We start from the raw sequence: 10335 nt of genomic DNA, 5'->3' as shown, positions 1-10335 counted from the left end.
GTCAGTTCAGAAATCGGGAATGGAGAAAGCAGTAGTCTGGAGCTGAAGACTTGGTTTGGTCTAGAGAGGGTAGAGAGTTGTGGGGAGAAGCCACAACACTGCAACCCCACTTTTAATAAAGAATTACATCTTCTGTAGCACTCTCCCCCCCACCCCCACCCCATGCCCATGACCAGCAGTGGAATCTGGACCACTGAGTAATGATTTAGTCAGCTCTGCAGTAGAGATCATAAAATACACCCCCAGCTGGGTTCACAGCTTCTTTATTATGCTAAATGATGAGGGCCACCAGGGTGAACTTTAAAGTCATTCTAGTAGTGGTGGCTGGCCAGGGTTCAGCACAAGGGCTGATGGGTCAGAAAAGCAAGGCTTGGCAAAGCTTCTTCACAGCCCCCTATCAATCTGGCTACCTCAATTATTTTCATAAGATTTGGGGTAGTGATGGGGGCAGGGGCATATTGACTTAGGACTGCTGCTTACCCATCACTCAAGTTGTCCCCTCAAGGTCTTCCCAGTGCCAGGCTGTATCTATGGGCCAGAGATGCCACAGGCCAGAGACTCTCCAGCCTGGCTTCCCTGCGTCCAGCACCCTTCAGTCCTCTCTGATGCCAAATGAGGCTCTGAAATGAGGCTCTGAAATGATACATTTGTTCTGCTTTTACTGCTGTATTTTTTTTTTTTAAAGAAAAAGAATTGCTACACTGGAGTGAATAGATTATGAGTAAATAAAAAGAAACTGTCAGTCTCTTTGAAGATTGTGCTTAAAGGGACTTGCCAAGTCAGGACACGAGAGTGACAAGATAGAGACCTTGGTGCTTTGAACGCTTAGCTGGGCTCTTCCGCTTCATCTGCACAGCACTAAAGGATGTGTTGATGCATTGAATCACACAAAAAAAGTGGCATTCGAAATAAAAGGTGCCACACCACAATGATTGTAGTGTTTGAACTGCGAAGTGCCACATTGCCCCATCCAATCGAAAGGCAGGTCTACCCAGGAGGGGGAAACCAATACACTTCCATAAAGTATAAGGAAGTTGAAGTCTGTCTAACATTTGACTTTCTAATGAGTGTAATGAGATTACATGCCTGATGGTAGCATTTGTACAAAAGCAACTTTCGTGTTTAATGAGGCCATAATACAAGACAAAATCGAATTATTTTGCTTCTCCTTCTCAAACATCCCCAGTGTAAAAGCAACTTTTAGGGGGAAAAGGAAGCAGGAGAAGAGGAGAAAGCTGGAGAGGTGAGAGGATCCAGGACTCAAGGCCTCCTGGGAGCGTCGCGACCCAGAATCTCAGCGTGTCTGGCCAGGCCGCTCTGCGGGGTCGGTCCAGCTCCTAGCCTCGCTTTAATTACTCTTGGATGAGGTCCATGGCACCCGCGGTGCGCGCGGGGGAACCCCTCGGTGGGTCTGAAACTAGGTTAAAGCGATTAGCATGCTGTCTGTACGTTGTCCTCTGGCCAGACCGGGGTGGGGAGGGAGGGTGGAGGTGGGAGGGGCAGTGGGAATATGGGCTACCGTACCTTGACTCCCCAGGCTTGAATTGCTAGGAGAAGCAGTTCACCTTGACCAGGCTCGGAGTCAAATACGCCAAAGTGAGCGTCTCCTGCCCCACCCCCACGCGCCTCCCCTTCACACGGCACTGTGAGTCCTGACACCACTGGCTGGAGGGCGAGGGCGACCGGAGGGCCTTGGATAGAGTCCACTGTGACTTCGGGGATGGGGACAGGGGGGAGGGGGAGGGACAAGCCCAGTCCTGGCTTCTGGCTGAGGGTCCAGACTTCTCCAGCGCTTCTCTTTGAGTTCGCTAGAGGGCGACCCTGCTCCCTCCGCCTCAGGCTGCTCCCTACTGTTGTGGGCAGAGGAGGGCTATTTACTAACTAACGCCAGCCTTAGAAATTACTAAGTGTAGAGCTCCTCCTTTTCTTACCTAAAACTCCTCAAGGTTATGCGTGGTCTCCTGTTCACCGAGGTCAACGAACCCAAGTGAGACTCTACTTCCAAAACTCTGATGCTTAAGTGCAGAAGGGACGCTTCCCAGCTCTGCTCTAAAGTAGTTCTTTCTCCCAAGCCAGTGCAAGCAGAAGAAGCCCCTTCCCTTGCCCAGACAGGAATCTCACCTCTGTCCCCTCCATCACAGAGCCTTCACTTTCACACACTAAGACCAGGCACTGTGGCAGTCACTTGGGGCATGTGAAACATTGTTCCTAAGCCTCAGCTTTCCCTCTCTGGAAAATGGGAATAATAAATAACCCATGGCCTAGTTGTTCCCTGGAGTGTTTTGATTAGGGAACAAATACAGGCAGGTTACTACTATTTAGAACCAGGGAGACAGACTAGGGGCTGTCAGAAAGCTGGGGTGTATCCTCCCACCCACAACTGCTCCCCTTCAGACCAAATCTAAATGAAATATAGTTTACTCTTAGATGGTTTAGATTTGAGTCTCTGCTTTTGCCACTTTTAAGCAAGTTAATTCTTTCAAGAGATACAGTGACGCCTATGATCTGTTAAGCAAACGGCTTATAGAAACACATGTGAATAGCATTTATTAACAACACTCAGAAATAAACCAATTCTGACATTAAATAAGCACGGCGTTTCCTGGACAGACTGCTTCCAGCTCAGAGTTCTGTCAAAGGTGCTGGGGGAAATCATATTATAGAATATCACGATAAATTATATAAATTATATATTTTAAAAAGACAATCTATTTCATGAACTCAACAGAATAATAAATAGATAAATAACAGTTGATTGCCATTAGAAAAATGTGGTCTTTAAATTACATTTACATTATAGGTGTTTACACGTACAATATGCACAAAGACACAGATGACCCGATGTGAGCTTTCTCAGGACACAAACTCAAAGGGTGGTTCGTTCTCTATGTTGTCGAAAGATTTACTGTTGAGTTTTCTGGGGTCCTCTGGGGTCCACACTTTAGCTGTACGGATAATATTTTGTTCTTTGAGCTGTTTTTCATCAGTCCAGGAAAGAGAGTGCCCTGCAAGGGGAGGGAGGCCATAATCTGGGTCACTGGGAGAGGGCGAACCTGAAAGAGAAAAGGAGAAAACATTGTGAATATTCAACCATGTTCCCAAAACTTACCCATGGCCCTTTAGGGTCCCCTCTGAGACAATTGAGACCCATTTCTATTCAACACCTCAAACTCTCAGCGTCCTCTTCCTGGAACCCAGTGTGTGTCTGGCGAGGACACTTGTCCTTGGTCAAATATCAGATATCAGAAAAGCCACACTCCTAGTTCCTATGGTCCCACCTACAGTTCATCCTCATCCGCCAGTCCCTGTGCCAGACTGCCCAAGATTCCATTTCTGTCCCCGTTTCCTGAGCTGAGAAGCTGAGATACAGACTCACTTACGGGTGCCTCGATGGCAGATGATGACCTTCTGGGCCTGGTTACCCGGGCTGTCCCCTCCGAGGTGTCGGCTGCCACCTGGGCCCCCGCAACCACCTGTGCCACTCCCGCGCAGTGGCAGGTCGGCTTGCACGAGCTCGCTGAGGAAGTTGATGTAGCCTATGGCCAAGCGCAGCGTGTCTACCTTGGAGAGACGCTTTTCGTAGGGCAGCGTGGGGATGTGCGAACGCAGCCCCTCGAAGGCGTCGTTGATAGACTGCATGCGGCGCCGCTCTCGCACGTTGGCTGCTTGTCGCAGCTGCTGCAGCTCCGCTTCGGAGCGCACGCGTCGCCGCCGCCTTGCCGCCGCCGCTGCTGCCGCCGCCCCGTTCAAACCACGGAGCCGCGCACCGGGGGACAGCACCGCGGCGCAAGGGTAAGCGAGGCACGAGGGCGGTGAGCCGGGCGAGTAGGGGAAGGCGCCGAGAGGCGCCCCTGCATCGCAGCAATAACTGCTGCTGTCCTCGGGTTCGCCAGGGTCCCCCAAAGGCGGCGGGGCGAGCGCGTGCGGGCCGGCCGAGGGCGCGGGTTGCAGCAGCAGGCACGCCCCGTCGCGGTAGCAGTATTCATGCAGCTGGTGACTGAGGAACTCGACCTCCGCCTGCTCGTCCCCTAGCAGCTCGTCGCCGTCCTCCAGCGGGTCCCGAGAGGACTGATCCGTGAAGAAATCTTCCTCATCAAAGTAAGCGGACGGGAAGGTGTCCAGGCCCCCGGGGAAGTGCTCTAGCAGCACGGCGTCCATGCCGTCCGCCGCTGAGGCACGGAGGGACTGATGGGCTGCTCGGGGTGACGCTTTGTGAGTGATCCGTGGCAGTTCGGGTAGGTCCCGCAGCCCCTCCCTCGTGGGGTTGGCGTTGGGGAAGGCGAGGGGGCCGCGGGTCCCCGCCCGGAGGCCTCCCTGGAGTGCGCGCGGCCGCTGGCTCTGACTGGCGCTGGGATACACTGGGGAGGGCTGGGACCCGCTTGCTGGAGCTGAGGGCCGGCACGCGAGGATTCTTATAACTACATCCACAGGCGCGTGCCAGGGACCCCGCGCGCCAGCCAATCAGAGCACGGGGCGCGGGCGGGGAGGGGACCCGCTGGAGAGGCAGCCGCAGGGACGCTGTCCTCAGTTTCAGCCAGTGTGGCAGAACGAGGTGCAACTCCTCCAGCTCTGGCTTTCTTTGGTACCTGCCCTGCGTTCAGCTCCCAGGGCTACCCTACAGACCTCCATGCCAGCCTTCGGTCCGGTCCCGTCCTCAGTGCTGCGCTGCATAGAGCAGCGCTGAGTTTCCTCCCCTGGGCTGGACCATCACCGAAGGTCCTAGGCGTGAAGTAGTGGAGTCCCAGCCAACCAGCTTCCAGCCGGCAGCCAGAGCAATCCTTGGGTGCCTGCACTCAGAGACTTTTCTCTTCTTCATACTCGGGTTGCACAACTGGTGCTCTAGCCTGGATTAGATTTGGGGTTTCCATGATATCATCAGACTCAAGGACTCTTGCAAGTTTGCAAAGGATGTGCAGAGTTGGTAGTGACCTAGTCCCACTCCCTAAATGTTCCAGACGCAGCGCAGGGAGTAGATGCATGTCCAAGGGTGTCACCGAGGTTGATCTGCCTCTCCTTGCCCTCTCCAACCCCAAGAAAGGGAGAGCAGACAGGAGGGGCAGGCTCCAGAGCAGCACTGTGGGGTGTGTTTCTTCCACAAGCAAATCCAGACCCTAGGGGTTCTGAGCAATAAACCCGCTACAAAGGGAGCCAAATGAATTGTCCACCACAGAGCAGTTGGGAGTGGGGGTTGGGAGGTGCCATTGTAGTTAAAGGGCAGAGTAAACGATTTTCAAAGCCCGGGTTTCACCTTTCTGACTGGCCACCGGACAATCTTTGAGTGATTTCTCCCGCCCCCCACCCCCCTCTGCTGCCCTTTCGACCTTACTTCCTATTTTCAAACACCATAAAACCAGCCCAAGACACACTTTCTCACAGACCGAAGTGTAACAAAGAAACTCTTGTTCAAGGTCGGGGCAATTCCACTCTGCTAGAGTAACTGCCACCAGTTCTAGTCCAGCAGTCCTTCAACAGAGGGCTGGAGTTGTTAGTTTTCGCGGCCTGACATTTCTCCTTTCAGACAGTTGTCCTACAGAGGCGCCCTGCGTTAGTAGGTCTCCCCTCACTTCCTTGAGCCTCAAGAAAGTGCCTTTAGCACGCATCACGTCTGGCATTTCACTGTGTTTAAACAAAGTTCCAAGGTCTAGGCATTAGGGCTAAACAGTGTATAATATTAGATCAGAAACGGATCGGCCTTGACTTGTTGACACCTCCAGACATTTAACCCCAAGACCACCATTTCTCAGCCAGCGCCTCCTTCCTGCAGAGGTGATTATCCATAAAAAGATACAGAGGTGGTCAGGTTCCCTGTGATGGAGGGAGGGAGGCTGCCTTGGAATATTCTTAACTCAGATGTCTCTGTGTGATCCCAGGGGGAGGAAAGCTGTAGGTGCCAGCTGCTGGCATGCAGTTTGCTTTTTGTGTACTGAAAAGCACCCAATGCCTTGGCATGGTGGTACATGTCTGTTACCTCAGCACTGTATAGGCTGAGTGAAGCTGGGTTGAGAGTTCAGAGCTGATCCCGTCTAAAACAAGGGTGAGTATGGGAATAAACGTTCTCCTTATCATTGTTACTTAATTAGAATAAAATGAAATGGGTCAGTCAACCTGAGAACTTGCAAGAATATGTAACCAGATTTCAAAACCTTATCAAAATACTGATGCCCACCCAGCACAGAGAATATTGGATTTGACCCTACAAAAAATGTCTTCATGGAGAACTCAGAAGGTCCTCTTTGCTGGGTTCAGGTGGTACTTGAAAAATTGTATTTGATTCCTTGATATTGGGGTACTGAGAGGTTTGAGAGTGAGTGCACGAGCATCTTTGTATTCAATGAGATTGCATTAAATCTGCTTCCTTATGGAAAACCATTCTAATCAGTGTTTGGTGAGTTTGTGGAAAGTTCCAGAAATGCACCTTTGGCAGCCAAGTAAGCTGATAAACTTCACCGCCAGTGGAGGCCTTCCTGTCTTAGAGACCAGCAGAGTAAGCTTGGATAGTAGGGACAGCAGAGAAATCACTCACTTATGTTCTCTCTCTCTCTCTCTCTCTCTCTCTCTCTCTCTCTCTCTCCTGTTCTCATTTGACTCTGTCTTCATTTTTTTTTTTCCTTTTAAGGAATTGCTGTCTGGCTGCAGAGTGGTCTTGTCAGGAAACTGAGACTAGCTTTCACACACACACACACACACACACACACACACAAAATCTTTAAGTAAAACATGATCGTTCTTTTATAAAAAGAAGAAAGACTTTTTTGGGAATAAAGAGAATTTTCTCTGGGTCACTAAAGGTCACAATAGTGTGGATGGCGCCTTAGCCATTCAAAGCTTTAAGCTGCTTCAGAGGGTGAAACTGAGCCTTGTCCTGGCAGGTGAGAACCCCTATTCTCATTCCAAACCTTTTTCCATAATCCAGAATCCTCTGGGGAGTGGGCAACTATGTACACACCTACCATCAAAATACATAGGCAGTTCATAGTGAGAAAAGGCTGGTTTCATTATTCTCCTTTGAACTCAAACATGCTTTCTTCTACTCTATCTTAATTGGAAATGTTCCCCAACCCTACAAGGGACCCCCCCCCCCCATCTCACTAGAAAGTGCCATTCTGTACCCTGAGGAGGACAGCAGATACTGCCAAGTCCTGGTTATGCCTCAGGATTCCTTTATATCTTTCTACAGGGCCTCTTAACCTCCTGTCAGCTCACAGGCCTCAGCTCCTCTGCAGAGTTTTTAGTTCCAGAGTCATTGGCAAAGGCCACCAGACTTGAGCCCAGGTCTCTCCCTCTGCCCTTCAGTTCTCTTTCCCTCCCTGAGTCTTGGGTGTGAATTCTTCTTTTGTTTCCTATTAGATCTTTTCAGTCATTTCTCTGTGTCTGGGAACAGTGACAGGAGGGTTAGAAACCAGGTCTCTGACTCTCCCTGGCATGAATTTGGTAAGAGATGTTAGTGAGGGATGGACATCCTGGGCTTCCTATTTCCTTGTAGTTTAAATTGTCTCCTTATGCCCACCTTGCTTCAGAGGTGTTTATAATGATATGAAATGCTGCAGGCTTCTTTTAGAACACCTCAGATGGTCGATACCTACCTTCCTGAGCTCTATCTTGTATCCACTGTGTATCCACAGCTTACCCTATAATGACATCTGAGGAAGAGATCACCCAATGGTACCGGTAATCCCCCAAACTCTGCTTAAAGTGAAACCAAGTTGGGAAACAGCAAACTTCTCTAGCCATTGGCATCATACTCCATAGATAAGGGGAATTTCCATCCAGAAGACTCATCCTGTGGAGGTAGCGCCTCCTCTCAGGACAGCGCTCAGTGACGTGGAGCTACTGATGTTGGTGTTGGGGATGTAAGTCGGAGCCTCTTGCTGTGTACAAATGCAGCCCCAGCTTCATCCTTAACTTCTCACACACAAAGGCGCAACTCCTACCTCACTCTGCTTATCACTCCAGATGTCATCTCCCGAGTGACTCAAGCCTTCAGAAGCCATGGTGATGATCCCTGGGCTCTGGGAACCCCTGACTCTTCTCTTCAATAGCTGTGAACACCTTAATTAGACTTAAAGACCTTAGAGGATTTTAAAATTCACTCATCTTCATAATTTTTCAACCTAAGTGGAACCCCTTTTTATTCTACAGATGGCCACTTGAAAGCAGGTCTTCTCTTCACGGCTGTGAACCCAGTGAGAGGAATCAGAATCCAACAACAGGCCTAGCTCAACTCTACATCACAGGAGGGTTCCATAGATTACTCTGCCCTTTCTTCCTTTGGGTCCTTTAGCACTAATTTTCACATAGGTAAGCTCATTTGCTCCTAATGTTGCTCGTCACTTTCCTTTCTTGCATGTGTATGTGTATGTGATATACATGGTTGCATGAGCATGGCATATCTTCTCATGTGTGGTGGCACACGTTGGCTGGGTAATGTGAATACACATATGTGCACATGCTGGCGGAGGCCGTAAGATCAGCACCAGGTGACTTCCTTAATCACCCTCTGTTCTATATATTGAGGCACTTGCTCTCCTTTGAACCCAGAGCTCACCAATTGGGCCAGTCTAGCAGGCCACCTTGCTCTGGGGATTTCATCTCTGCTTCCCGTGGGATAACAAGTAGCCCTGCCATGCCCACCTGGCATTGACTTGAGTGCTGGACATCTGAACTCTAGCCCTCATGTCCTTGCACAGTGTATTACCCACTGAGCTGTCTCTCCACCCACCTCATTTAAAATTTTAGAATATCATTTCCAAATAGAAAGATTCTCAATGGCTAACTAACTGGATCCAAATAACATAGCGGACATTTTGGGTCCAGAGGTAGAAATGAGCAGATTTCCAACACAATGAGGAAGTCTCAGCACATGTGCGGGGTGTCTCCCATGAGACACTTCCTACTACGAGGATGTTCATCTGGGAGAGGAAGAGTCACTTTTCCTTGGAATGTGGCTATTGGTAGGTCACCTATGCTGCAGTAGATAGCCCACACCCATGCCCATATGCACAACACTAATCAGGCTGAGTACCTTACACACACACACACACACACACACACACACACACACACACACACACTGGTAGGAATATATCTTAGGAATGAATGATAGGTTGAGAATAGATATAATTAAAATACATTGTATAACCAGTATGAAATCTTCCAACTACACATACAAATATTATTTCAAAAACCATAAGGGAAGCTAGACCTTTTTCAGTTGGAATTGGGGCAGGAGAGGCAAGGCTGCCATGAAACAGATCCGTCTTTCCTGCCTTGCCTTTCTCACTGTTAAACATTAATCTTGAAAGGAGGAAACACCAAAATGCTGATATAATTATCCAAATAAGCGTTTTCTGTCATGCCAAGGTCTGTTTGACAAACGGCAGAGCTTCTGAGCTCTGTCCTTCAGGCTCAATATTCTGGAAGGCGTTTGAACTTTAGCAATGCAAACATGACTAGTCATTAATAGCAGACGTTTCTGTCTCGGCCTCTCTACCAAGCCTCTGGAAGAGAAAGAAGAGATTACATAGAAACGAGAGCTTGTTTTCCTTTTCTGACTCCCCTGAAAGCCATATGTGTTTGCTCATTGGTGAGGTTTCTAATGAGTTATGAGACATCCGTGTAGTGAAATGTTCAGTGGGAATAGATGCAGGGTACTGAGATGATTTCTATGATACGTCATTAAGTGAAAGAAGCAATAATGACTAACACCTTCCAATTTGTATTTAAAGAGGACAACAGGGTTGACATGGGCTTAGGTACAGTTTTTGTCTATTGTTCACAGAGTCCTGGGCTCAACCCTCAGTACTTCAAGACAAAAGGGGGAGGATTCAGAATATTGAATGTATCAGTATATTTGTGCAGGTATCAAATAGCTCTGGATGGATATGCAAGATACTACTGACATTAATTACATCAAGAAGGAAATCAGGACATAAGCACAGAGACTTTCTTACTGTAAACTCTATTGTGCCTGCCTTTCAAATTTTAAATATGGGAATATATATGTGCAGAATTACTAAAAATTAACATTTTAAGAACTAGAATTTATGATCTCATTGTCTAAAGCCTAAAGGATCTGAATGTTAGCTTGTGCCATCTTCAACAATGACCAAGGAGCTTTTGATAGAAAAATCAAAGGGTCTCGGGGAAAGCCTTGAAGTCCCTTCAGTGACTGGGTCTTTAATATTGTAATGTTAAACTGAAATGGCATAATGTTATTTTTTTAATCAATTAATATTGGAAAACTTTAGAGGGATTTAATAATTTAAAAAGAATTTTAAGAAAATTGAGCCAGTGAGTTAGTTCAGTGGGTAAAGGCACTTTCCACTAACCTTGACA

The 10335-nt window shown here is 48.5% G+C and overlaps 1 protein-coding gene across 1 annotated transcript; it reads right to left on the bottom strand.

Moving 5' to 3' along the window:
• Positions 1-2528: 2528 nt before the first annotated feature.
• Positions 2529-4372, bottom strand: Ptf1a (pancreas associated transcription factor 1a). The gene is made up of 2 exons (XM_034510965.2): positions 3381-4372; positions 2529-3053 (listed from the first exon to the last, which is right to left on the bottom strand). Exons 1-2 carry the CDS (start codon positions 4156-4158, stop codon positions 2854-2856), a joined length of 978 nt encoding a protein of 325 aa, XP_034366856.1. The 5' UTR covers positions 4159-4372; the 3' UTR covers positions 2529-2853.
• Between the last annotated feature and the right edge of the window lie 5963 nt (positions 4373-10335).

Source organism: Arvicanthis niloticus, chromosome 8 (genome assembly GCF_011762505.2).
Source record: "Arvicanthis niloticus isolate mArvNil1 chromosome 8, mArvNil1.pat.X, whole genome shotgun sequence".
NCBI lineage: Eukaryota > Metazoa > Chordata > Mammalia > Rodentia > Muridae > Arvicanthis > Arvicanthis niloticus.
Note: the sequence above shows the minus strand (reverse complement) of the source record. Positions and strands in the feature narration are given on the sequence as shown.